Genomic DNA, 26,572 nt, shown 5'->3' on the forward strand with positions numbered 1-26,572 from the left:
GATGGGATCTGCCCTGAGGACTGAAGAGCAGGGCAGGATTTCACACTCAGGACCAGAGCAAATCTCAAACTGCATCTCCCACCCTTGGAGGCTGGCTGGGCCAGGCCAAGTCCCCAGGGTCAGCACAGCCCTGAGGAGGGCGGGTGGAGGGCGGGGGCGGCGCCAGGGCCCAGCCCCAGGTGGCAGGAGTGGGCGGGCACCTGCTGGGCTCTGCCTGCCTGTGGGCAGGCTCACTCGCCCATCACTTAGCCCTCGAAGTCACTTTGCCATCACTTGCCCCTTGTCATCACTTCTCCCTCACCATCACCACCCAAGGTAAGTCTGATGGACCAAGGTAAGTCAGATGAACTGGTCCCTTAGGCTGCGCAGGGAACCGAAGCCCAGGGTTCTGAGATTTGCCCAGGTCCCACTGGGCTGACCTGGACAGACCTACCCTGAGAAGAGATGCCCCGGCCCGTCTTCCAGCTGAGGGCGGCTGCCCTGAGTGTCCCAAAGAGCCAGGCCAGGCAGGGAGGACCCCCTCAGTCTGTGGGCTGGGTGGGGCGGGGCAGCCTACAGGAAGGGGAGCCGCCTCCCTCTGTGAGCCCAGCGCGCCACCGGCAGTGCTGGCAAAGCATTGTGTTGGGGGCGGTGCAGATCGCGGGGCAGGCAGAGTGCGTGGGACTGAAGCCGGCTCGGCAGCGGCTTCACACAGGTAGGGCCCGACAGCGGAGGAGGGGGCCGTGGACAGCACCACTGCGACCCCGACTGGGATGCCCCCCACCCCACATGGCTGTCCACGTGAGACCCTGCTCTGGGGGGGTTGGGGTGCTGGAACTTGGGGTTTCTGGGAGGAGCCTGTACACTCCCTCTTGGCTACCCCGCAAAGATGTCCTGCTTCCCTGGGCTCTCACCCTTGCCCCTGGCTGGCCATCCCTTAACCCTCCTGGCCTGGCCACTCTCCCCAACCACCACAAAGACAAAGGCACACCTCCCCACCCCCCACACACTTCCGACCCAGGGTGGAGACTGTCCACTGTCCTACACAGCCTAAGGGGCAAGGTCATACTCCTGTCAGCCTCTGTGGACCACCTGCCCACCCCTCCAAGGTCAAGAAAGCCAGCCTCCTGGTTCCCAGCCTCAGTGCTTCGGGTAGTGGCTGGGGGGGCAATGAGGGCCTCCCTGGGCCCCTAGGATGGACTGGGGTGGGAGGTCAAAGAGCAGCCTGCCCTCATGTGACCCCAACTGACTGGATCTAAGGCCTCAACCTGTGGCTCTGCCAGGCTCGTTCACAAGCAGAATCTGGGCCCTGCAGTTTGTGAAGCGCCAGGGGAGACACAGCAGCAGGAGGCTGCAGCTTCTGACCACCAAGATCCTCGGCACTCTCAACCCCCAGCCAGAGATGCAAAAAGCAGTCAAATCCTTCTAGCCCCACGATTAACTTGCCCTCAATGGGGGCTATGCCCATGCAAAGTAGGGGGAGGCACATGAAGGGCGCCAGGTAGGGTCCTGCTCTTTACATGAGGGCCTGGGCTACACCTACACAGCCAGGAGTGGGAAGCGGGCCTCACAGTGGGGGTGGGGGACTGGTGTGGGCTCCTGGGAACCTGTCTGTGCCATGTGCTGGTCCTGCTACCTCCCCAGCAGGGACAGTGAGTGCCCCATTCCTCTCCAACCCAGAGGCCCAGCCTTGGTAAGGCTTTGATTGGGTGGGGATGCAGAGCTAAGGGTGGAAAGTTTCCTCTGCAGTTAATTAGCCCCATGGGGGGGAGGGTGCCTCATTAATAGGGCCTCAGATCTAGGCCCTGCACCCCAGTGCTGCCCGTGTGGATATGCAGGGTTGGTGGTATGGCCCCTAGGGGTCTCCCCAGGCAGTGGGTTGTCAATGTACAAGGATGGGGCTCCCTCCTTTTGTGTAGGGGTCTCACCAGTGGGGAGGGAGCATCTGGGGGCTATTGCAGGCTAGCATCTCTATTGCTTCTTCCTGTGCCCTCCAGCCCCAGGCTGGCCACTTCCGAAGCCCCCGACCCCATGGAGGAGTGGGACGTGCCCCAGATGAAGAAGGAGGTCGAGAGCCTCAAGTACCAGCTGGCCTTCAAAAGGGAGATGTCATCCAAGACCATCCCTGAGTGAGTCCCCAGGAACCCAGAGCCTCAGCCTCACCCCACCCAGGGCAGCTGTTGATTTGCCTCTCATTTCCCTGCCCTGTGCTCATTTGCATAAGCTAAGATCAAACCCTCACATGCAGCTGCAGCCGCTGCGCAGCACTTCTGAAGGAACAGGTGCCCACCTGCTCACCCCAATCTCCCCACCCACAGGCTCCTCAAGTGGATCGAGGATGGGATCCCCAAGGACCCCTTCCTGAACCCTGACCTCATGAAGAACAACCCGTGGGTGGAGAAGGGCAAGTGTGCCATCCTGTGAGACCCCCACAACCCCAGGCTCATGCCTCTTTGTGAAGAGAACAGCTCTGTAAAGGTGTGGCTTTTATAGACTTTCCGGGCACTATCCCTCCTGGGAGCAGCCTGTGCCTTTCCCTTCCTCCTCTTCTCCCATAGGCGTGCATCTCCTAAACTCCAAGGGACCCCATGAGACTTGCAACCAGGGGAACAATAGGTAGCAGCAGCTCATCCTGGGCTAACCCCCTGAATCTGTCTCCAAGGCCCTTTTCTGTCTTTCCAGTGAGCTGACAGCAGCTGGGCCTTGGCTCACTTCTGTCACTGTGACTTATTTGTCAGTGAGCCAAAGCAGCCCAGCCTAGGCTCTCTCCTGTTGCTTTAGTCCTAAGACATTCCTTGTGTCACTGTCCTCAGCTTTAATAAATGTATTCTCAAAATCAAAATAAAAAGAAACAGAGAAAGCAAAGCTGAGGTGTCCAGTGTGGACCTGGGGACACCCAACATGACCTCAGGGTGTCTGGTGTAGATCTGGGTGTCAGTCATGAACATAGAGGCATCTCTGGGGCATCCGGTGTAAATCGGGGCATCCAGCATCGATCTGAGGTGTCCAACGTGGACCAGGGCATCTGGCGTAACCCTGGGGAGTGTGGACTAGGGCGTCCAGTGTGACCCTGGGGTGTCTGGTGTGACCCAGCTACAGCAGGTCCCTGATATGTAGGTTGCGTCGCACGGCGTTGGAGACACCCTCCTTGAAGCGGAACCAGACGTCGCTCCTGCCCACCGCAGTGCCCATTCGCTGCTCAATTGTGTCAGTCTCAGGGGCTGTGTTCTCTGTGGGGGCCACAGGGTTGATCTTCTGCCCGACCCTAGCCCCTCCCTCGACAGCTCCCACCTCCATACACACCTGTACTTACGGCTGCTGCTCTCCTGACAACCACACGACCGAAGAAATCCCTCTCAGTCTAAAGAGGATGGATGGTCAGGTTCATGGGGACAGACATAGAGGACACTCCCTGCCATGAGGGGAGAACTCTCCCAGGGAGAATGGGTCTCATAGCACCTCTGAACAGTGGCCCAGGGCTGGGGAACAGTCACCTCTCCCAGGCCCCTCCCCTCATTCTGTGCTGACCTGTCAGCAAGTGTCCCCTCTATCCCCAACCACCCTCACAGATGCGTGCTCCGTCAGGCAAGGGCAAGAGGTGCCAACAAAAGCCACTCTCCTGCCCAAGTGGGAAACTGAGCCCAGGTGAAACCCTATCCTGCTGAGCAGCAGGAAGCTGGACCCTTAGGTGGGTGCCTCAGGGCTTAAAACCAGCCTACACCAAGGTAACACAACCCCACCCACATGGCCACCTTCCAGCCCTCAAACCTGGTCCTCCAGGGCTGCTCTCTTCAGGATGCGCTCCAGCTGCTGCTCGTGGCTTCGGGGGTTGTGTGGCTGTGCCCCTTTTCCCCCAGCACCCTCCTGTGCGATCTTGGCCCTTGGGGGACTCCCGTCGACCTGGGTGTGATGAGAGGTGACTGGGCAGGGCCATTTCAAAGGCAGTGTCCACTCCGAGGGCACTGCCCTACCAGGCCCTGCTCTGCCCCAAGCCAGAGGTTGGCTCACCTGGGGACTGTCCCCATCTCGGGCCAAGGCCTCTGCCCTTCGCATCTTCTCCACTTCAATCTCACGGGCAATAAGCTGCTTGGCCTGGTAGGTGAGGGGCTTTCGGGCAGGCAGTTCAGGAAAACGGCAGACCTCCTCCAAGTTCCTGCTCAGGGTGGGAGGGGCAGGACACCCAGGAACCCACTCAGTGGTGATAGGAGCAGAAGCAACCCACTGCAATAACACCAAATGCCAGAAGGAGAAAGCTGCAGGACAGGGTGATTCTGGCTCTGCTGTACCCCAACCTTGGGCCAGCAGGGGGATTACCCCTGAACCTCAGTTTCCTCAACCATATGTGGGCATGAAAAGGGACCTCCCCAGGGCTACAAGGGGAGGGAATGGGACGACATGGCGCAGGGCTGGGGCTCAGGCTGGGCTTGTGCTCAGGGACCACCATTACTGCCTCCTTGCCATCGGCACGGAGAAACACCTGCATCCCAAATGCACTGGGGCCCTTTCTGGGCAGCAGGACCCCAGGGGACCACTCCATCCCCAAACCATCTCAGGGCAGGGAAACAAAGCCCTAGGGAACTCGAGGAACCACTGGGGTGGCTCCTGGAGGACACTGGGGCAGTGAGAGGTTCCGCAGTAAACCTCAGGTCCTGGGGCTATCTATCCCCAACCTGGGGGCCCACTTCAGTCACATATGGGCAAAAGCTGAGCTAGAAACGACACCCCTGCCAATCTCTGACAAATGGGGAAACTGATACTCATACGTCTCACCAAGGCCATGCTTTTAGACTCTGAGCCCAACCCCCCAGGACCCCTATTCCAGATGCTGCAGACTCACGGTTCCAGCCTGTAGACATACTGCCCGTCAGGCGTGCGCTCCTGGCGGTAGGTTAGGCTGTAGGCAAGCATGGTGCCCACAAGGCTGGCCAGCTGCAGCTTCTCACGGGCACTGTAGAGCTGAGTGCTCACCTGTGGGCAGGTAGGCAACAAGTAGGAACACTAAGCAGTCAAGAACCCAGTTCCACTGGAAGCTGAACCCTCCTTCTCGGTGAGGCACTCACAGGGCGAAGCTTAGGCACGAGGATGTCCAGGAGAAGGCAGAGGGTGTCCAGGACAAGGGCCTGGGGCGCCGTACGGCTGCGAGTGGCTGGTGCAATACCTGATACCAGTGTCTGAATCAGGTTCTGCACCTGATTTGTCCGGTTCTGGGCCTGGGGTGGAGGGTAAACCAGAACCAAGTCAGCCAGGACCCGCCAGGATCCCAGGCCCGGCCTAGACAGGGGCAAGGGGCAGGATGTACAGCACACCTCCTGTTGGCTACTGGGGAAGGCAATCCTTGGCACATGGCTGGAGGCGAACAGCAGGTGGAAGGCCACAGGCAGGAAGGGCTGATAGCGCAGCAACTGGAAGCTCTGGCTGTGGTAGGCGGCCTGGCCCAGCATGTCCTCAAAGGCCAGCCAGTCGAGGGCCACACACACAGTACCCAGGCTGGAGTCCCGCAGCCGCAGCCGCAGGAAGTTGTCAAACAGGCCCTGTGGGTGGTGGGTCCCTGAGCCCCTCCAGCATCATGAACCCCTTGCCACAGCACAAGGGACCCTTCACTGCCCATCTGCCCTGCCAAGTCTGGGGTCTCGGGATAGCAGCAAGCACCAGTGAGTTGCCACATGGCCCTGAGGGGGAAGCCAGGAGGGGCCACCTGCTGCCCCAACTCTGGTTTGACCAAGATCCTGGGATGTGCAGGAAAGAACTCCCCACCTCCACACCTCCCTAAAGGAAGTCTGTCCACCAGAATTGAGAGCAGAGCCCCCACTCTCCTACCAGGAAGTCCCATTCCCTCCTGCCACTGCTCTGCCCTCAACAACCATACATTTCTGGATTTGCAAGGACCTCGAACCACTAACCCAAAGCGGCTTAGAGAGACAGCATAAGCCAGGCTTTCAGGGTTGGGGGTATATCTCTAGCACCTGCTCAGGCCAAAATCCCCACCTGCTCTAATCCACATGTCCCCATTCCCACAGCTCATGTCCAGAATTAAGCCCCTCCCAGCCACTGGATCAGTCCGCCCAGCTGCTGCCACACTGCTGGCAGCCAGTGATCCCATCAATCAAAATGAACCCCCACACACACACCCACACCCAGCCCACTGCCATGCTGGTGACCATTCCCCTCCTAGCACTTGCCGTGACCATTCCCCTCCTAGCACTTGCCAACCCCTCCTCCAGCCCTCTGTGCCTGTCAGAGTCCCCTCAGAGGCCTCCCCGATGCCCTGTCTGCCCCACCTCACTCCCATCCCACCTGCTTTTTCTAGAGATTGGCACTATCTGAATTGTCTCCTGTTCACTGTCTAGAGACAAGGAAACACTCCCCCCACAATGCACCCTAGAAAGAAAGTTCAGGTCAAGTGTAGTTACCTGGACTACCTTCTCATGCTCACCCGCGGAGGCGACCACATGAAGAACATGGTAGAACCGTTGTGCAGCTGTGGTCAGAGGTGCCTTGGAAGCCTGGCGCCCCAAACCCATGAGCCCATCGCCCAGCAGGAGCATGTGGGTAGGCAGAGTTGGGTCCTGCCCCACACGTTGCCTGCAGAAGGGTTGCTGAAGCTGGAGTGGAGCCCCCACCCACTTTATTCCTGTTGGCAGCACCCTCCCCACCTGAGGGAGCCCCAAGGAGAGAGGAGTGGGGGAGGCTGAGGCACAGCCTTGAAAGCAGAGCCCAGAGAGCCTTGGGTCTCTGTTGGCAAAGAGGGGAGAGGGGGTGCAGCCTGCACATGCAGGGTTGTGTTCAGGGCTGAGCACAGCAAATAACAAGGGAGAGCCTGGCCTGCACACTCATTCTGGCCACCCCACCTACCTCTGGGCCCGGGGCAGCTGGAAGACCTCCTGCCACACAGAGAAGAGCCCCTTGCGCTGGTCCTTGAGGCCAACTCGTGTAGTTTGAACAGCCTGAACACTCAGCTCCCGCTGGCCCCGCCCATGCAAGAACTGGATATAGAGTGTGGGGGGTGAGAGATAGCTACCCCCTGCCCCACCCTACCACAGCCAGCTGCCCCCCACACACCTGCAGGGTGTTGATGCAGGCACGGATATCATTGTCTGTCTTCTCACAGAGGGCTGCCAAGGCACCCGGGTCAGCCTGCAGGCCCTGCCGTAGGGAGATCTGCAGGAGGCAAAAGCATGGGTACCCACCCTCCCCGCTCAGAGCCCCACCCTCCCCCCTCAGAGCCCCACCCTGTGGCCACCTCCTCCCTAGAAACAGGTGAGTAGCTGCTCTCATCCTACAAGAGACAAAGACTGCAGATTCTATGGACTAGTCTCATTCCCCACTAGGGACCACCCAACACCAAAGACCAAAATGATCCAGTCACCCTCACACGAGGACCTGGAATGGGGGCAGGTGATGGAAGCAGCACAGGGGATAGGGCCCTGGACTGGAAAGGGGAAGGATAGGAAGGGGAAGATGAGACCATGACAGGGGTCATGTTCCCTCACCTGGTCATCAGCCATACAGCCTGGGCCCTGTGTCCCCCCTCCCCACTCCCACTGACCTCCTGCAGCCGCTGTATGAGCCTGGAAGGTAATGTAGGCGGAAAGTGGAGCAGGAAAGCCTGCTGCTTCAGCTGCCGCAGAGAAGACGCAAACCTGTAGGATGGGCACAGGATATGGGAGAAACACTCATGCCAAATCCCAGTCTCAAATCCACTGGGTGGTCAGGTGGGGCCGGGATATGCCATCCCAGGGGGTCAGGGGCCCTCTGCCCTCCTGTGGAAGCCCCACCCAGTGGAGCATCCTCAGGCCCCACCCTCAAAACCCTGCATCACCCTACTCACTGGTCATTACAGATGCAGATAACTGGCCTCATCAAGAGACCCTTTCCTGCTGGCAGCCGCCGCCCCTCACCCACCAACATGGCCGGGCCCCCCAGCTCTGCCTCCTTTGGGCCCTTGCGGTCAATGATGCTGAGGAGTACATTGATGGCAGCCTGGGGGGACATGCAGCTGGTGCAATAAGCCACAGCCCCCATTGCCCACCCACCACCCACCCACTGGCCAGGTACCCAGGAGGCCCACCGTGGGGGCCCCATCAATCTCGTCGATAATCAGACAGTTGGGCTTCCCACCAGTGCCCAGCACCGACTCCATCTGCGTGGCCGCCTCAATGTGCGTGCGGAAGGCCTCAGGACTGCGGTCATCACTGTAACCATGAAGCAGGGGAGGGACCATCAGGACAGCTGTGGCCTCGGCCAGGGCAGCAGCCACTGTTCCTGGCAGGATAATCTTCCAGGGCCAAGCTGCCACACTTACACCTCAAGGTTACCACAAGAGAAGAACCCACAACAGGACTGCTCCAAATCCCAATAACCCAAGATTCAACCAGACATATCAGTACAAACAAGAGGCCCAGAGGCCAGGCCTTCCCTTCCACTCACCTTGCGTTCATTTCCACCACACAGTAGCCGGCGTGCCTTGCAATCACGTGGGCCAGGGTGGTCTTGCCCAGCCCAGGGGGTCCACATAGCAACGCTACCTGCAGCCAAGATGTGAAGACATGCTGCAACCTATACTATGTTGGGGAGTACCCGGCCAACCACCAAAGCTGATAATCCTGTTCCATGAGGTTTGGTACTGGGGAATGTCCCTATCACCCTACACCCACCCCAGACACCAAATGAGAATGCCCACATGCTCGTGGCTCAGAATGAACACTTCAGAACGAGAGAAAACCCCGAATAAAGCAAGTGATGGGGGGACCTGACAGGGCCACAGCCATTACTGACATGACTGATCCCTTGAAGTCACCCACTGTTCACCACAATCATTCTTGGGGAGCTACAAGGCTCTTTGAGGAACACTGGCTTTACCAAAATCATTAGAACTCAAGTCCCATTCACATCACTGACACCCCGCACTAAAGCATCATCATGCCCACAGCCAGGGGTGAGTAAATGTGCGTGCCTTGTGGCCCCCAGAGGTGCAAAGGCACCAGCCAAGGGGTAAAACCCCTGGGCTCAGAGGTATGCAATGCAGACAGGTGGGGCTCACTTTTTGCCGGGGCCGCCGGCTCAAGTCCAGGTCAGCCTCAAGCATCTCCTCCAACACCTGCTCATGGCTTTTCCACTTGCTGGAAGCTGTGGCCTCCTTGCCAACCCGGGCCGGCTCCACACTGGGCCTGGGCTTCCGGGCCGGCCTCTCTCGGCCGAACACCACCAGATCCCACAGCTTCAGCCACTTGAGGAGGCAGCGGTTGGTGAACTGTGGGAAGGGAGGCATTGCCTAGGGGGACCACAAATGCCAAGAACTCCCCATGCCTGCCCCTTGTGCTGTCTGAGGACACACACAGGAACGCTGAGGCTCACTAACAAGTTGCCGATACCCACTCATCCTACTGGTGAGTGGCAGAGTGGAGCTCAAACAGGGGCCTCCATCCCCATAGTCCTGGCCCTAACCCCTCCAGGAGCCCTGCCAACCCCAGGGCCATCCCACCCAGGTACATCAGCTGCTATGAGGAAAGAAAACAAAGGCTACAGGCTTGAGGTGCTCTGGATCCTCAGCCCACATCATAGGTGACCAGCAGCATGCCGGCCCTGTACTAATCTCAGTTTTCCCATCTACAACTCAGCAAGGCAGACCAGTGCCCTGCTCTCCATTCTAACAATTCTATAGGCTGGTAATATATTACTTGGCTGGGTCCTTAATTCCCCCCTCTTGGCAACAAGGAAGTCAAGCACACTTCAACAAGTACAAGGCCTCACATCATCACTGAGCAGTTCTGTGTAGTGCTGGGGCGCAAACTCATCCACCCAGAGGCAGTGCTGGGAGTCATCTTGGCTGTTGGCTGGCACCTCCTCAGGGGCTTCCTCTTCCACCTCCTCTGTCCTGAGACTAGAGAGCATTGTGCCCTGAGCTGCCTGGACTTAACCCCAATAGGGATTACCCCTGACCAGAATTCAGGCTGGGGGGTCAGCAGTTCAAGAAATGGTGAGGATCCCAAGAGCAAAAGGACCCACAGCATCACCTGTGCAGTGTATCTGAGAGTCGCTGGGCCTCTTCTAACAATCGCTGCTGCCGCTGTGAACAGTAAGGGTTGGGATCAGGATGGCTCAGACAGCCTCAGTCATCCCAGAGCTACCCCTCTCATCCAGCAAACCCCAGCAGACCCCACCTCACTGTCAACCTGCTCCTTCAGAGTGGCAAAAGACACACCCAGCAGGTTCAGGTGTCCATGTCCATGCCACTGGATGTCCAAGAGAGAGCTCTGGGGGGGAGGAAAAGTAGTAGTCACCTCTGGAACCCCTCCTAGGTCATGGGGTTACCCATGACCTCCTCCCAACAATGCTCAGGAACCGAGGTGGCATTCCCTAGCACAAGCAGCTTAAAGATGGAGGAGCCCCCCCTCTAACCAAGGACTGGAAAAGGAAAAGCCACTAGGGGAGAGGCAGCTCTAGAACGGAGAAGAAGAAAAGTGGAGGGAGAAGAAGAAGGGAAAGAGAAGACGGCCCTCCTGAGTAGATGACTGGAAGCCAGGTGAACTTCCTGAGGAGTCCCCAGGGTCCTAGTGTGGGTACAACCCTCAAGACTCTTTCCTGGGCAGCACCAAGCCTGCCAACCCCATGGGAAGGCTGTGGCCAGCCTGGCCACCCCCCATGGCCAAACAGCACTCACCTGCACCCTAGTGCCCACTGGGTCAGGCCGTAGCACCAGAAAAGCACGGTCACCGCCCGTGGAGGTTACGTTGATATAGTCCTCCAGGACAGGGGGTCGCCTCAGGACCGGATTGCGAGTGGCTGGCGAGGCCCATTTGAGACCCATGTCAGCACCACCGTCCATGGTCCTGAGAAAGGACCAGAGCTCTCTTGGAACTTTTGCTTCCTGTTACCCTCCAGCAAGGAGCCCAGATCCACCCTCCGATAAGGAGCCCTCCCACAGGCCCCCCCAGCCACAGGCCTTGGGACCACGTCTGAAAAACGAGACCCTTCCAATTCCAAGACTCTAGGACACCTGTGCCCCAAGCCACACACCCCTCGTCCCACAGCTCAGCTGGGACCTCAGGACTCGGTGGGGGGGTGATGTCCTGAGGAGGGGAGTCAGGAAGCAGCAGCTCTTCCATCTCGTTCTGCTCAAAGTTCAGCCTCTTGACCGCCTCCAGCCTGGGACGCTTGATCTTGGGAGCTGGAGAAACACACACACGCTGGGAAGAAACAGAGGTGCTTCCCCTGCCTTGCACCCCACCCCTGTGGGGAGCTACAGACGTACTGAGGGGCAGGAGTCTGTCCCTCTGTGCATCGCTGGCCAGCTGCCTCTTCCTGGCATCCCGCTTGCGGTTCCCTGAAGGTCCACCTGGGGAACAGGGAGCTACAGCGTCCCCTCTAGCAAGGGCCTCCTCAAACGTCAGCCGGATCCGGTCCCTGGAGGATGACAAGGCCTCTGTCTCTGCTGGGAGAGAAGATTTCACAGCAACCGCCTCGGGGCGACCGACCTCCAAGCACCGTCATTGACGCTAGAAGGCCCTTCTCTCTCCGACAGGCCCCCGCCTCAGGTCGCGGCTGCCTCCAGCCTTCGCTGGCGTGCCCTTCTCCGAGTAGCCCTCCCGAACTCCCGGGGGCAGGCCAGGGCCCAGTCGCGAGCTACGAGGTCTCGACGAGACCCGCGCCCACCTTCCAGCTCCGCCAGCACCTCGAGCTCGGCCGCGAACTGGCTGTGGAAGTCGTCCTCGACGTCGGAAAGCTCCGGCTCGTAGTCCTCCATGGCCACGCGAACCCGACAAAGCCGCCGAACTCGCAGCCAGCTCCGAACCTCCCGCGCCACAGCTGCGCGCCGCTCCCGCCCCCAGCGTCCCGGCGCCGCCAATCTGTGGTCGGCGTGCCCGGCGGCGCTCGCCATTGGTTAGCGTGAGGGGCGGGGCGTGGGCGGGGCTGCGCGCGCAGGCCGGGTGGGGCAGAGTCAGGGCCTGGAGTCGGAACGGCAGGTCCCGGGGGCTCGCCATTGGCCCGCACGGCCGCCCGTCTGGGGGCGTGGGCGGGTGTGGGCGGGGCTCTGCGGGCAGGCCGGACCCGGAGAGAAGCGGCTCAGTGGCCGGAACGACAAGTCCCGGGGTCGTGGGTCGCGAGGTGCGGGGACGCGGGGACGCGGGAGCTGGATCCAGGGCGGGTCAGCGGCATCGGGGACCCGGACAGCGCGGCCCGACCGCAGGTCGGTTCCAGAGTGGGCGGGATCGCGGGAGGGGCTCGCAACCGGGATCCGCCCGGAACCCCTCGGCTTGTGCCCGTCACACGCAGGAGGTGGGGCTTCTGCGGAGGGGAGCTAGGGAACGAATGCGTGGGGAGGTGGCGAGGGTGGATTCCCCTTGCACGCGGGTAACTCGTGTCGCCCCCGGCTGGGAGGGGATATAGCAGCCTCTCCCCTTGACCCCTTCCCCACTCAGCAAAGGCCCCTGATCTGTTGGGAAGGGTCGGTGGGAGCGGGCTGGAGAGCGAGACTGCTTCTCCCAAGGCCTGGGTCTGGCTGGGACTGCGGGACTGCCCCACGTCGGAGCAACTCTGGGAGCTCCCCTCACCTTGGCCACACTCTTACCCCAGCTGACACTCCTGCATAATTCAGGGGTGCGAGTTATAAGGAGCCCAGTGGATGCAGACACATAGTAGGTGCACGTGCTTGCCTGACACACAGCATCTGTGGCTTCAGACCCAGAGCCCTGGGGAGCAGGGTTGTCTACCCCACTTGGGCAGGCCCCCACCATGGAGCCAGGCAGCATGGAGAACCTGGCCATCCTGTACCAGAGCCGTGACTTCCTGGTGGTGAACAAGCACTGGGATGTGCGCATCGACAGCAAGACTTGGAGGGAGACCCTGACCCTCCAGAAGCAACTGCGGCACCACTTCCCTGAGCTGGCTGACCCGGACACCTACTATGGGTTCAGGTACATAGGAGCATAGCACAGATAGCCCAAGACAGCCTCCATTGGAGGGAAGTCGCTGCCCCCAACCTAGCCACTTCTGTCCCTTTGATCTATGCCAGGTTCTGCCACCAGCTGGACTTCTCCACCAGTGGAGCACTCTGTGTGGCCCTAAACAAGGCAGCTGCAGGCAGTGCTTACAAGTGCTTCAAGGAACGGCGTGTCACCAAGGCTTACCTGGCTCTGGTAAGGCCAAGCCAGGCCTGGGGCATGGGGACTCCAGTGCTCAGCCCACTTTGGCACGCCCTGAGTTTCAGGTGGGCTCCCCTGCCCTGCAGGTTCGAGGGCACGTCCAGGAGACCCGGATGACCATCAGCTATGCCATCGGCAAGAACAGTACAGAGGGTCGGGCCCACACCATGTGCATCGAGGGCACCCAGGGTACAGTGGGCAAGGGAGCAGGAGCCACGGGACATGTTTCATCCAGGGGGCCATGTGCTGAGGTGGACTGGGGCTCCAGGACTGATCCTGTCAACCCTCACTGTCTCCTTTCCTCACCCCCAGGCTGTGAGAACCCGAAACCAAGCCTCACGGAGCTGGTGGTTCTAGAACACGGGCTCTATGCAGGTGACCCCGTCTCTAAAGTGCTGCTGCAGCCCCTCACGGGTACGTTCAAGAACAGGGGCCAGGAAGCTTCCCAGGCTCCTCATTGACCACCTATAGTGTCCTGCCCCCAGCATGGTCGATTCCTGGTATCAGCATGTCCTCAAACAGTGCACTGCAGTGGCCTTGTTGTATAGGAAAGGAAACTGAGGCACAGAGGCAGAGTAGCCTGACTGGGGCCACCCCAGCCATCCGTGGCAAAGCTGATCCTCTCCCGCACACTTAACCCTCAACCTGTAGCTCTTGCCCTATAATTGGTCTTGCTGGTTTGGGTGTGAAGGCAGTGGGAAGGCTGGCCTGAGTTCTCCAGCGTACTGAGTGCCACCCTGGCCCTGCCCTTACCAGAGGTGACCCCAGAAGTTGATTTCCATTCTGAGTTCTTTTGTTCTCATCCATAGCAGGAAACAGGGAGGGTTGTTGTCCCCAGACATTGCATGAGGCACTGAGTTAGCAGCTGGAGACAGTGCTGGGTGTGACATGAGCAGTGGGTGGTGATCATGGAGTGGCACCCCCTTCTCACTGGCCCTCTCTCCCCACACAGGCCGAACACACCAGCTGCGTGTGCACTGCAGTGCCCTCGGCCACCCCATTGTGGGGGACCTAACCTACGGGCAGGCCTCGGGCCGGGAGGACCAACCGTTCCGCATGATGTTGCACGCCTTCTACCTGCGGATCCCCACGCAGGCCGAGTGCGTGGAAGCCTGTACGCCGGACCCCTTCGTGCCCACCCTTGATGCCTGCTGGAGCCCCCACACCCTGGTACAGCCACTGGACCATCTTGTCCAGGTCCTGCGAGCTGCCCATGACCCTAAATCCACAGAAGGGGACCCGGGGCCCTGCAGTACTTCCACGCACCTGCCTGGGCCAGGCCGGCCCCCACCACCCCCTGCCAGTGCCGCTGAGACAGAGGCTCAGCGGGCCTCATATCTTCAGTGGCTGTCAGAGTGGACACTGGAGCCGGACAACTGAGAGTGTGGGCCTAGTGTTGGGGTGCAGACTGGAACCTCCAGGTGGATAGGGGCTGCGGGTCAAAACCCTAAGCCCATCCCAAGGAGGAGGTGTCCCAGCCGCAGAGGACTGAAGCTCCACCCCAACTGTAGCAACCAAACCTGAAGAGGGACCAGTGGCCAGCAGGGGGAGCCAGGCAGCCATGGTTAAGGAGGATGAAGGGCTCAGGTGGTGGGACCAGCCCCACCCTGGGGAAAGCAAGGCCTGCCTATCCTCCCAGAGCACCTTTCTCAATCCAGAGCTTCACACCCAGGGCCCATTTTGTAGACTTGCCCAGGGGTTGCCCTGGAAAAGGACCTGGGCCAGCCCTTGCTTGGGTGGGCTCCTCCTGGGCACCTAGTCTATCCCCCAGAGCGCCCTGCTCCTTACTCTGCTTGGACTTTCTGTGCCATCACCCCAGCTTGGCTGAGCCCTCCTGCAAATCCTGACTGGTCCCCCACCTCGCCAGTCCTGCCTTGTGCCTTGGCTTCTGCAGAACTTTGCCCATGGGTCTCCTGCCTCCACCCACATCCTACTCATCACACAAGGGGGTGGGCCTGGGCCGTTTTTTCTGGCCTGACATAAGTGCTGCTCTGTGGGGTCCTCCCCACACAGCCACAGGCTGTCAGACCTTAGCCTAGGAGCGAGGGCAGCCCGGCTCCTGCCGCCTCTTCCCCTACAGCACTCCTACATCATTCCAGCTGCAATTGGGCTCCAGGATTTAGAATAAAGGCTCAGTGATTAACCCTGTGAACAGCCATGACTAATTCTGATGGGGGAGTTACAAGGGGAGCCCAGACTCCTGAACCCTTCCCTGTACCAGGCAAACCTCTGTCCCAAGGCCCCCTGCAGGACCTAGGGCTGACTTCGAGGTCCTGGCTGCTGACCTGTACCCCCATGCGGTAAGCATCCTCCTGTCCTAGTTGGGGAGAAGCTGGAGGATCCCCAGCCCTTCCAGCCAAAAACGTTGGGAGTATCCATCTAGTCTTTCCAGCATTCCTCATAGATCCACTACCCCTGACCACCATCATACTGGCCTTAGCGCCCTCCACCATGTCAGAATGCCATGGGAGGGCTGTTGCCTGGGCCACCAGCCAGCCTGAGGTCACCCAGCTGAGCCAGACCCCTCTCCAGTTGACAGAGACAGGTCCTATTGTGGGTCTCCTGGGCTAGACCTACCTGTGACCATATCAGGAACTCAGCTGGGATGGAACCAGAAGCAGCCACCATACGGCCTCTGCAGAGACCCAGGTCCCAGCCCCTGCCCCCTGCATCTGTTTCCTCATCTGTAACAGGAGGGGCTGGAGCAAACCAGAGGGCCCCCCATTTTGCCCATAGTGATAACCTAGACAGTCAGATGGTTAATGTAATATGCCCAGTATGACCAGGGGTGCGATGTGATAGCATCACCAGTCCCCATCCAGCACACCCTGCTTTTTCCAGTTTTCACACTTGCTGAGCCTTCTACCTCAGGACACATCACCTTGCTGAGGCCTGCCCCGCCTTTCCCCCTCCACCCTCTGCCCTTGCCCCCAGGCCCCCCTACAGCCCACACACAGGCTTCCAGCCTGGCTGCGGGGTCTGATCATGCTCCCCACTTACTGCTTTGTGGCCACAGGCAAGTTGCTCAGCCTCTCTGTGCTGAGTTTCCTCATCTGCGAAAGAGGCATTGAAGCTGTGCCATGAGCCAAGGCCAACTCTGAGGGAGGCAGTGCATGGAAGAGCCAGGGAAGGATGTGACACTACAGCCCAGCAATTGCACTGTTGCTGCAGTCATTTGGGGCTGCCCTGGAGGCTTAGCTGTAGTGGGCAGGCCAGCATGTGGTCTCCTGCACTTGCTGGCTGCTTCCTGTTCCCACCCTCTCTGAACTGTGGGAGTCTCCAGCCCTGGGATGGGTGGAAACCCCCATACCAGGTGACATCCCACTCCCCCAAAATCCCTCAGTGTATAGAGCCCTAGCAAGTCCTCAGCCAAAACCTGGGCCCCCATGGGGCCTGTGCGGAAGCCAAGAGCGATCCACAACTGATCCCTCCAGCTGTCGGCTCCCAGGCTCAGGTCAGTGCCTCTTCTTGGCCATGAGGCTGGTTTGTTGGGCACAGGTGGCCCTGTAATGCAGATGGCAGTCATCAGGCAGCTGATCCTGGGCTATAGGCAGGTTGGAAAGTCCCTCCTGTATTCACTCCTCCTGCTCAGCGTTAGAGACCTGCTTGATAGATTGGCCCCTGGGCATGTGTGGCACACTCTCCACCATCAAGGCTGCCCACCTGGTGCCCACATGCCCTCCCTGGCCCTGGTACACAGGTGTATGGCTACATGCTCTGCTCTGCTCTAGCACCCACAGAACAGAAATCCCACCATACAGGTCACTAAACCTAAGCACCACGGTGAGTCCACATGTGCCTAATGTCCCTGCAGGGTACACACATGCACAAAGATGTGTGTGCTCCCAGGCACACAAGTACAGGCACCTGTGTGCACATGCAGACACCAACGCACGATGAAGGCAGAGGTGCATATGTGAACACAGGCACAACCCTTGAGGCACGACCCCTCAGTGGCAAGGGGTTACGCTGCGTAGCCGCCAACCATGCACTCAACACCTCACTCTCTTGAGGCTGAGGAGCAGGTGCTGCTGTGCTGGGGCCCCAGGGACTACCGTAGCAGCGCCACCTGGCACAGCTGCAGCCTCTCCCCTACACATCAGCGTGGTGAGCGTCACTGCAGAAGTAGGTCGCTGCACAGGCTGGGTGAGGCATGGAGGTGAGCAGGGACCCTGGCGCTCCAACCCTGCATGACCCCTGTGCCCCGGGCCTCAGCTGCAAGGACTGACATGCTTAGTGAGCTGGGACCGCTGATGTCTGCAGTGTCTGGCACCTGGTTACAACTCTCTGCATCCAACAGCCGCCACCTGGTCCCAGAGCACCACCGTCTAACACAGAAGATCTTTGTGCTCAGGTGAGGGCCAGGATCCAGGGTGGGGGCCATAACCAGCTGAACCCACAGAACCAGGCTTCTAGTCTGGTATCTGCAGCCCTGGGTAGGTAGCTGAGTCCCTCTGAGCCTCCGTTTGCCCCCTGCATGGGATAGTAACCTCCCTGTCTTGCTCCTGGTCCATGTGGAATCCGGAGGCCCACAGGCATTCCAGCCTGTGAGACTGTGCAAGGCTGTGCCCAGGAGTGGGCAGTGTGGGCCAGACGCCCAAATGCCCCTCACCTCCCAGGACCTGCATCCCCAAGCCTCATAGCTTTGGTCTCCACCATAGCCCGGGCTGTGCTGGGAGGGGTGGGAGCTGCACTGTGGGTTGTGTCTGTGGCCAGGCCTTAGGCCCACAAAAGGGTAGAGCTGCCTGGACAGCCCAGATGTGGGGGTGATGCCAGGGCAGGTTGGGAAGCCACCAGGTCTATCCCCCAGCTACATGTGGGGACTCTGGGACTGCTGCCCCCTCCCCTGTAACTGTCAAGAGATCAGTTCACTGGGGACACTACAGCCCAAGCCACAGCCTGTGGGTCCCCTGAGCCCCAACTTGCGATAAGGCCTGGTTCCCCCTAGAGCAGCTCCCTTTTGTTCCAAAGATGCTTGTGGGGTTACGCCTTTCCCGGAAGACAGAGAGACGCAGCTGTAGCCGGGCTCAGGTGGCCTGCCCAGCAAAACGCCCATCCTGCATGACCCTGGATGTGACCCTGTACAAAGGCCCTCCTCCTCTGTGCCCCTCGGCCAAGGCTGGTTGGGGGAGATCGTGGGGGGCCTCATCACTTCCTTTCTCCTCTCCAGCTTGTCCTAGACCTGCTGCTCGTGACCCCAGCGTCTTCCTGCCAGAAGGTTCCATGCACGTTGCATAGCGATGGGCCCCCGAGCAGGTGTGATGACTCCCCTCATGGAAGGGGCTCCCTGGGCTGCATGATGGCAGATGTGGAGAATGTTCTCACTGGCCATCATGTCCTCCCAAGCCTGAGGTCAAGGGTCCTGCCCCAGGAGGCCCCCACGACAGGCTGGGGTTCAGGGAAGAGAAAGGCAGGCAGGGCACTGGGCCTGGGGGTCCTGGAGGGGACAAGGCAGGGACAAGGAGAGGTCATGGCGAAAAGGGGCTCAGGAGGAGGTGGGGTCAACCCCAGCCCCTCTGCTTGAGGCTCTTGGGTCTCGGGCCATGAGGACAGAGCCAGGAAGATAGAAAGTACAGGTACACATTGGTACACACTGTCCACACACGTACATATCATCACACATGTGTGGACATTGGTGGACATGTCTAGGTCATCAAGTATGTATGCAGATAATTCCAGAGACACAAAAAGGTACGTGCCACCAGCTAAACATAGGTACACATCACCACACACATGTACACTGCCATGCCACCAGGTACGTACTGTATTGGGCATGCACGGCACCACAGGCATGTATACGCCACCACACACATGTGCGCATCACATGTGCATACCATTAGGAACACACACATGCAGTGTCGGACACATATACAGTCAGACACACTGTCACACACAGGTTCACCTGGTCAGACACACATACCACGCTGAGGCCTAGGCTGCTACACACAGGTGACCAGGGCCACATGGCTTCCAAGGTCTCCATGTTGGGGTAGTCACAGACCCCCCGGGACACAGGATCCCTGGGCAGACCCGCTCCGGATGCTCCCACACGTGCTCCCCTCAGGCAGGGCTCAGCCTCCCAAGGGGCCAGTGGCTGCTTACGGCCTATTCTGTTCCAGGTGCCCTGGTGAGCCCAGGTCTCATCCTCTTCGTGTGGCTCACTACCCACTGCTCTCATCCCCAGGCCGAAGGCTTCTCTCAGGAAGGGCTAGATGCCAGCAGGGCCATCCTGTGGGCCAGGTGAGTGCCAGCCCCTCCTGTAGGCTCTGAGTCCACAAACCATGTTTCCTGCAGCTGACTCCCTGGCGGGCCTCGGAGGGGGTGGGTGAAAAGGAGGGGCTACCTCCAGGGTCTGCACACGATGGCTCAGGCATGGCTATGGCAGGGCCACTGACTCCTGGCTCTGAACCAGGGCCTGGCCCTGCCTGCCCAGGTCACTCACCCACCTCGCCCTGAGATGGCCCAGAGTTCAGCGTCCTGCATCAGAGTCATGTCCACATGGCTGACAGCAGGTGCCCAGGCTATCACAGGCGCTGGGCCCAGGGTCCCTCCTGAGCCCCCCTACTGCTTGCACTGCTCCCCTTGGCCTGGCAGGCAATCACTGCTCATCCTGCATCTTCATACTTCCTTCCTTCTACCCCAAGGCTTTGCCACCTCTCAGGCCCCAAACAGACCCTGCATCGTTTCCATGCACTGTCTGTGCTTAAGCTCAGCTGTCCCCTCCTTCCCTGGGGAGTTGGAGATCACTGATCAGCCATCAATTGATCAATCAGTTGACTGACCAGGCAAGGCTGGAGGCCTAAGTTGGACCAGCTGAGCCCAGGTTAAAGCCCCAAGAGACCCCCTCCTCGTGCACAAATTTTAGACTCACATCATGAGGAAGGCTAGGTGGGGAGATGGAACTGGCTGCGGTGGCCCAGCAGGTGCCCAAGCTACATCTCCTCCAAACCGTCAGCCATCTCTGGGACCAGCCTTGGGAGGAAGCAAAGACCCAGCATCTATGCAGGAGCCACCCCTGCTCATAGCTCAGAACCTGCACTGGGTGCTTACAGGAGGCAGACGGAGGGAGGGAGTGAAGCAGGAGTCTTGCCTGTGTCAAGGCCCTGCCTGCCACACTTCATTCCTTCTGTGTTGGGGGTCTGACCTCCATCCTGCATGCTGTAGTCTGAGCTGCAGTCTGCTGCCATCTGGGCTGCCCCTCCGGCCCCCACCTCCACCCCCACCTCCACTCCTCACCTCCTGCCTCCTTCTGCTCAGTGCCAACACCTCCCTCCTGCAAGGCTTCTGGTGCCAGCCAGCCAGCCAGCTGTCTCGGGACCAGCTTTCAGCTCTGATCAGGAGGATGGCATCGCAGCAGGTGCTCCTCAAAGCCTGGCAGGTAAGGAGCCCCAGTTGGCATGAGTGGGCTGGGTGTCAAGGGCAAGAACAGGCTCCTAGAAGAAGAGCGTTAGAGATGGGTAGGAAGGGAGAGTGTCCCTCACAGAGGACACAGGCCAACAAGGACCAGGTCCATTTGGCCGGGATACACAGGGCCGTGCTGGAGACGCTGCACATGATTGTCTCTAAGCCAACCTGCCAATTTCACAGCCACCTGAGAAGCATCTCTTAGGCCAACTCCGAGGTGACAGAAGCCTGCCCACCCCCTTGGGTTGTTCTCCAGTATGGCCCACTTTAGTGGATCATTTCCAGGACTCCTTAGCCAGTTGCTTCCTGTTTGGGGTTGGGTGAGGACTTGTTCACCTGGCCTGCTCTGGCCCCTGGGGTAGATCTTCCAGCCTGCTGGCCTTTCTCCCACCTGGACCATAAGGGGGGCTGACTGAGGGCAGGTCATGCTTAGGTCAGCCATGAGTCAGCCTGACCTAAGCATGACCTGCTCTGAGTTGGCAGGGAGGGAGGGAGGGAGGGAGGAAGGAAGGACATCTATCATTCTGTATCATTATAAAGTTAGTATAAATCTAGTAATAAAAGGAAGAAACACACACAAAAATAAAAGAAGAAAAAAAAACTAGCAATAAATTTGTAACGACCCCAAAGTAGGCCAAGCTGGACAAGCAGTCTGGGCAAGGGTGGCATTGGGATGAGCCTCCATGGTGCAATGGGACTGGGGGATAGGCAGAGGCCTGAGTGCCGGCCCGGGGTGGGGGTGGGGGGACAGTAATGTTCAGGCTGGGTTTGGCCCATCCTGAGGCCATTCTGATGTGGAGGGTGAGGCAGACAGAGAAAGACATCAAGTCCAGGTGACACAGAGCAGGCAGGTGGGAGGAAGGAACTGGGTAGATATGGGGGCAGGTGTAGGGGACTTGGGCCCAAAGGCCCCACTGAGGGGGAGGGTGACATGGCAGAGGGGAAGGGGCTGAGTGAGGGAATGATGCACCATTCACCCTGCCCAGCTCAGCTGCCTGGCCAACCTGGCTGCCCTGCATGGCCTCCAGAGTGACTTTTCACTCCATCCGCCTGACCTATTGCTCTTCTACAAGTGAGTGTCTCCCCTCACCCCCCTCAAACGTCCAGCAGACTGAGCATGCCTCCTCTGGGTCCTGGGGACCCCAGCTCCCCAGGAGCACCTGGGCCACCTCAGAGGACCCCTGGGTGGCCCCGCCCTTCCAACAGCCCGCCACCTGCTTGCAGCCTGGGGCAGGTAAGGGAAGCCAACTGCCGGGCCTTCACCCGCCGTGCTGCCCAGGGGGACACTGAGCTGCTGGCCAACCTGCCTGACCAGAGGGCCGCCCTGCAGCACTCAGCCTTGGCTTGCCTGGTAGGCCCTGGGGCGGGACAGGAAGGGTGGGAGGGCCATGGGGCCAGGCTTTCACTGACCCGCTGTCCTGCAGGGAGTGCCCCACACACGTCTCAGTGCCTCAGATCTGCTGCTCCTTGGGGTCCTGTTGTGCGACATGGATGCGTCCAGCATCGTGGCCTCGGACCCACATGTGCTGCAGAACCTGCAGCGCTGCCCCCCGCTGACCCCTGCCCAGCAGACTGCTCTCAATACGCTACTGGCCAGTGGGAGGACCATGCTTGGGTGAGTGGGGACCCCATCCCCTTGGCCGAGCCCTTCCCTCCTGGAGATGAGACAGGAGGCAGCCTGGGGTTTGGGCTGAATTCCATAGCCCTGCTGACCTCCCACTTCTGACGTAGCTCACAGCCCTACTCTGACCTTACAACCTTTGGGGCACACAGGTTTGGGGTGCTTCCAACACCCACTGGGCCCCTCAATCCCCCTGCCCTGAAGCCTGGGTGGGAGAGTCTCTTCTGGGTAGGCAAGGCATCCCCAGCAGGGCAGGCCCTGGGAACTGTGCACTCAGGGACAGGCAGGCAGCCTCCAGGGGCTGGGGTACTGCTCCGGGCCCAGGCACAGCACCCCCTTCCCACACACCAGGCCCCCTATCTCCTGGAACCTGGAGGGGTTGCAGGCTCTGGGACCACTGGCCACCTACATCAGCTCCAGCCTGTGGATGCAGGTGCAGGAGGTAGGATAGTGCCCTGGGGCAGGGTAGCAGGAACTGAACTGGCCCTAGACACAGGGAGGGATGTCCAGCCCACCCTCCACCAGCCTGTTCAGGCCTGAGAGTTGACCATTCAGCCACCCCAATGCCTGAGTGGTGTCCCCAGTTACTCCCTTCACAGGGTTTCTATCTGTGGGGTGGGAGAAGGAACCAGGTGGCCCCAGGGTGGAGAGTCTTCAGCACCCCCTGCCAGGCCGTGGGCCTGGACTTCTTTGGCAGCATGGTGGCCGCGTGCCGGACAGGGCAGCTCAGCCAGCGTGACACCAGGCGCTTTGTCACCAGCTTCCTTGAGGCCAAGGCCAAGACCAAGTCAATGTTCTCACGACCCAAGCGGGGCACAGGTCAGTGTGGCCACTGTGGCCTGGGGACACTGCTCTGGACTCCCAATACCCGGGTGGGGGCTCCCAATACATGGTGGCACCTGCCACTGTACCTCCTAAGCTAGGCCCAGGGATCTGTGTCCAGTATGAGCAGGTCAGAGGCAGTGAGGCTGGACTTCTGGGCCAGGGCTGGGCTGGGAGTCAAGGTCAAGGTCAGGCTTGACTCAGTCTACTCTGAGTCAAGTTCTTGGCTAGGGGTCAAGCTTGGGGAGAGAGTCAAGGGTGGGTGAGGGTTAGGGGTGAGGTGGAGCCCAAAGTCAGCAGCAGTGGGGGCTCAGGCCATAACTGAGCAGCCCGGTCATCAACCCCACCCCACCCCCAGCCACAGGGCGACCCTGCATCCAAGGCAACATCACGGTGGCTACACTGCAGGATGACCTTTTCCTGGTGCACTACGACTGCTCACAGCTCGAATCTTGCCTGGGCAGCCGAGTGCTCAGGGCCAACCTGGACCCCCTGCTGCAGCACCCGCTACCTGCTGAGTGCCAGCGTGTCATCAAGGCCAAGTTGGCTCGAGTGCGAGGAACTCTGGGTGGAGGCAGATGGGTGGTGGGCACTGGGGGTGGGGCCTGATCCTCTCTTGCCTGCCTCAGATCTACCCGAGTGGCGTCCCAGAAGAGCAGCTTCGGCTCATCACCTCACTGGTCTACCTCTACTCTCCCATGGAGATCAGCCAGTGGAACATCACATCTAGTGACACGGTCGTGGCCCTGCTGGCCTCAGATGTGGCCCTGGAGAACCAGACGGAGGTGAGGGCAGTAGGGGTGGGCAGGGTGGTGTGGATGGGGGGTGGGGGTGCCCACCGGACCCTGCCACCAACAATCCCAGCCCCATCAACCCCGGCCCTGCCCCCAGGCCATCCTGCAGAATTTCCTGGACCACAAAGGCAACATCACCAGCACCCTGCTTGTGGCTATTGAGGGCTCCCGACTCTGCTGGATGAGCCCCCAGCAGATCCAGGCCATCAGGCCCTTGGAGTTCCGGTGAGCCTGACCAGCAACACCCCCACCGCATCTCCTCACCAGCGAGAGTTCAAGGGGGAGACAGGCTCAGGAGGGGTCTGGGCCAGGCCACCACAGGTGTTAGTTTCTGACAGCTGCCAAAAGAAAGTACCTCAGACTAAGTTTTAATTTTTATTTATTTATCTTGGTTCATTCTCACCTGAAGATATTTTTTCCATTAATTTTCAGAGAGAGTGGAAGGGAGGGAGAGAGGGCAAAGGAGGGAGAGAGAGAAGGAACATCGATGTGAAAGACACATCCATCAGTTGCCTAGCACACGACCCACAACCCAGTATGTGCCCTTCACCAGAATTGAACCAGTGACCCTTCAGTGCACAGGCCAACGCTCTAACCACTGAACACACCAGCCAGGGCTCAAACTGAATTTGAAGAGAACAGAGATGTATTCTCTCATAGTCCAGAGGCCAGAAGTCTGGAATTAAGGTGTCAGCAGGGCCAGGCTCCCCCTGAAACCTATAGCAAAGGTTTCTTCCTGCCTCTTCCAAATTCTAGTGTTGCCAGCAATCCTTGGCCTTCCTTGACTTACGGACTCATCACCCCATCACTGCCTCCATCATCACGTGGCTGTCTCCCGCCCATGCCTGTGTTTAAATTTCCTTCTTTTATGATACCAGTCGTTAGATTTCAGGGCCCACTCTAATTCAGTAGGACCTCATCTTGCTTTGATTACAGCTACAATTAGGAAAAACCCTATTTCCAAATAAGGTCCCATTCTGAGGTTTTGGGTGGACATCAATTCTGGGGAAACACTATCAGCCAACTACAGAGGGCAAGAGGGCAGCTGTGGTTTAGGGAGAGAGGGCCAGGCCCAGCCAACAGGACAAGGGGCCCCCAGCCTGCGCATCAGCCTCCCCCCTCCCCAGGCTGGCAGGGGCCCTGGATATCGCCGCCTGCCCTCAGAACCAGAAGGACGTGCTCTACTACAAGGCCCGAGAGGCCTTTGGCAGCGGCAGCGCCAGGACCACGGCTGCCTACTACCACTTCATATGGCCCTACCTGGGTGAGACCCTGCCTTGTGGACAGACACCCTTCCTCCAGAAGCCCCCCTCCCCCGCTCACCACTTCCCTGCCCTCAGGAGGTGCCCCCATAGAGGAGCTGCAGCACCTGATCCAGGCGAACATCTCCATGGACATCCACACCTTCACCAGTCTGAACCCTCGAGTGCTACAGGTGGGCCCTGGCTGTTGCCCTGGGGGGAGTGGGGCAGGCTGCCCAAGCCAGGGGAGCCCTAGGCCACAGGTCCCCAAAGTGGGCCCAAGGTCACTTCTCCAGGCTGGTTCTGCCACATCTCACCCCTGTGCTCACACCTCGGGTAAGCACTGCCCTGCCGGGTCTGCCCTTGGCCCCAAAACTGGGCCCCTTCATGACTCTCTGTCTTCCCCCCACGGCCCCCTCACTTCCCTTGAAGAGCCTAAGTGTCGACAATGTGACAACGCTGCTGGGCCAGAACATCGAGGACCTGCAGAAGGCACGCAGCCACCCAACCATCAGCTCCTGGCTCCGCAGCCTGAACAGGTCGGCCCTGAGCCAGCTGGGCCTGGACAAGGACCCTGACAGCCCCATCGGCCCCACTGGCCCAGTCCACTCGACCACTGGGACTCACAACAACACCCCCTGGACATCCCATCTAGCTACCACATTGGGCGGGCCTGGGAATGACGCCCCCACCTCAGGTACAGCCCCACACCCAGCCCTCCCCCTTGGCAGGCCTGCCCCTGCCTCTGCTTGGCCTTGTCCGCCCAGGGCCTCTATGAACCCCAGACTGCTACTTGTGCCCAATCTCATATTCCATTGGCCAACAATTTTTCCATTTGCCTCTCGGGTGACATTTGGGTGACGCTGGCTTCACCCTGTGTCATCTACTGAGTTATCAAAGGACACAATCACCTCCTCCAAAACCCACTGATCTGCATAAAGTAGGAGCCAAACCCCAGGGAGGGGGAAACTTTGAGAATCTTTGTTGGGGCCCAGAAGAGTGGCCACACATGGCCTTCCCCACCCACAGGGATGGTGTGAGCCTAGAGCCCAGAGGGAGGGGCTGTCCAATGCTGGGTGTGGCTCACAGCCAGAACTGATGGGTGTTCCCTCCGTGTCCCACCTACAGGCAGCCCACCAGTCTACCTAGGGTACCTGCCACTTGCTGTGGCCCTGCCCTCCAGCCTCCTGTGGCTGCTGTATCACGGCACCCTGGGGCCCCATTGGGGCTCCTCACAGGGCACCTGCGTAATGGCCTCTGACAACAGTGCTGTGCTGGCAGGTGGAGCTGGATGCCGAGGCCAAGGCATAAGCCCCAGGCACAGAAAACCTGGCCATTCTAGGAGCCTGCAGGGCAGATCCTGCCCACACCCAGCTCCCAGGACCTGGAGCTGCACCGAGGGCCTGGGCACAGCTGTGACTATTGGGTCACCAACTCCTGCCAGCTGAGGGGGACATGCCCCCCCTCTGGTCTTCTTCAGGACAAAAAGCTGGGCCTGGGGAGGGGTCCTCCTTGGCACTTACTCCGCTGACTTTATTAAAGGACAAGGTGACCTTCCTGCATGTGGCC

At 59.7% G+C, this 26,572-nt stretch overlaps 4 protein-coding genes across 5 annotated transcripts; 3 read left to right on the forward strand and 1 right to left on the reverse strand.

Moving 5' to 3' along the window:
- Nucleotides 1–1,971: 1,971 nt before the first annotated feature.
- On the forward strand, nt 1,972–2,403 carry GNG13 (G protein subunit gamma 13). Its single transcript, XM_016208014.2, has 2 exons — nt 1,972–2,108; nt 2,298–2,403. Exons 1-2 carry the CDS (start codon nt 2,011–2,013, stop codon nt 2,401–2,403), a joined length of 204 nt encoding a protein of 67 aa, XP_016063500.1. The 5' UTR covers nt 1,972–2,010.
- Nucleotides 2,404–2,638: 235 nt separating this feature from the next.
- Nucleotides 2,639–11,777, reverse strand: CHTF18 (chromosome transmission fidelity factor 18). Of its 2 annotated transcripts, none has more exons than XM_016208097.2 (22): nt 11,632–11,777; nt 11,231–11,407; nt 10,996–11,146; nt 10,640–10,808; nt 10,140–10,232; nt 9,993–10,045; nt 9,730–9,859; nt 9,020–9,229; nt 8,407–8,504; nt 8,048–8,171; nt 7,808–7,959; nt 7,526–7,619; nt 7,039–7,137; nt 6,832–6,962; nt 6,390–6,561; nt 5,286–5,510; nt 5,040–5,189; nt 4,817–4,947; nt 3,988–4,132; nt 3,748–3,879; nt 3,283–3,340; nt 2,639–3,209 (listed from the first exon to the last, which is right to left on the reverse strand). In XM_016208097.2, exons 1-22 carry the CDS (start codon nt 11,720–11,722, stop codon nt 3,073–3,075), a joined length of 2,922 nt encoding a protein of 973 aa, XP_016063583.2. In that variant the 5' UTR covers nt 11,723–11,777; the 3' UTR covers nt 2,639–3,072. The 2 variants fall into 2 exon arrangements, with proteins under 2 accessions (XP_016063583.2, XP_016063582.2); XM_016208096.2 differs by having other exon boundaries at nt 11,231–11,410.
- A 457-nt stretch (nt 11,778–12,234) lies between these two features.
- Nucleotides 12,235–15,562, forward strand: RPUSD1 (RNA pseudouridine synthase domain containing 1). The gene is made up of 5 exons (XM_016208099.2): nt 12,235–12,893; nt 12,992–13,115; nt 13,208–13,310; nt 13,434–13,535; nt 14,074–15,562. The coding sequence occupies exons 1-5, from the start codon at nt 12,712–12,714 to the stop codon at nt 14,499–14,501; spliced, it is 939 nt and encodes a 312-aa protein (XP_016063585.2). The 5' UTR covers nt 12,235–12,711; the 3' UTR covers nt 14,502–15,562.
- A 2,460-nt stretch (nt 15,563–18,022) lies between these two features.
- Nucleotides 18,023–26,451, forward strand: LOC107533417 (mesothelin-like protein). The gene is made up of 15 exons (XM_016208102.2): nt 18,023–18,377; nt 19,241–19,361; nt 20,379–20,499; nt 21,512–21,597; nt 21,750–21,876; nt 21,950–22,140; nt 22,498–22,588; nt 22,818–22,965; nt 23,333–23,520; nt 23,598–23,753; nt 23,860–23,987; nt 24,890–25,026; nt 25,103–25,197; nt 25,436–25,700; nt 26,132–26,451. Exons 1-15 carry the CDS (start codon nt 18,362–18,364, stop codon nt 26,449–26,451), a joined length of 2,190 nt encoding a protein of 729 aa, XP_016063588.2. The 5' UTR covers nt 18,023–18,361.
- Nucleotides 26,452–26,572: the final 121 nt, after the last annotated feature.

This window comes from Miniopterus natalensis, chromosome 3, assembly GCF_054644295.1.
Source record: "Miniopterus natalensis isolate mMinNat1 chromosome 3, mMinNat1.hap1, whole genome shotgun sequence".
In the NCBI taxonomy this organism is placed as follows: domain Eukaryota; kingdom Metazoa; phylum Chordata; class Mammalia; order Chiroptera; family Miniopteridae; genus Miniopterus; species Miniopterus natalensis.

Coding starts and splice junctions, on each gene's coding strand:
- GNG13 (XM_016208014.2), top strand. CDS start 2,011: ATGGAGGAGTGGGACGTGCCCCAGATGAAGAAGGAGGTCGAGAGCCTC. Junction 2,109..2,297: donor TCATCCAAGACCATCCCTGA/GTGAGTCCCCAG, acceptor CCCCACCCACAG/GCTCCTCAAGTGGATCGAGG.
- CHTF18 (XM_016208096.2), bottom strand. CDS start 11,722: ATGGAGGACTACGAGCCGGAGCTTTCCGACGTCGAGGACGACTTCCAC. Junction 9,230..9,729: donor CAGAACTGCTCAGTGATGAT/GTGAGGCCTTGT, acceptor CCCTTCCCACAG/TTCACCAACCGCTGCCTCCT. Junction 3,210..3,282: donor AGCAGCAGCCGTAAGTACAG/GTGTGTATGGAG, acceptor TGGCCCCCACAG/AGAACACAGCCCCTGAGACT.
- RPUSD1 (XM_016208099.2), top strand. CDS start 12,712: ATGGAGCCAGGCAGCATGGAGAACCTGGCCATCCTGTACCAGAGCCGT. Junction 12,894..12,991: donor GACACCTACTATGGGTTCAG/GTACATAGGAGC, acceptor GATCTATGCCAG/GTTCTGCCACCAGCTGGACT. Junction 13,311..13,433: donor GTGCATCGAGGGCACCCAGG/GTACAGTGGGCA, acceptor CCTCACCCCCAG/GCTGTGAGAACCCGAAACCA.
- LOC107533417 (XM_016208102.2), top strand. Junction 23,754..23,859: donor CCCTGGAGAACCAGACGGAG/GTGAGGGCAGTA, acceptor CCCTGCCCCCAG/GCCATCCTGCAGAATTTCCT. Junction 25,701..26,131: donor GAATGACGCCCCCACCTCAG/GTACAGCCCCAC, acceptor TCCCACCTACAG/GCAGCCCACCAGTCTACCTA.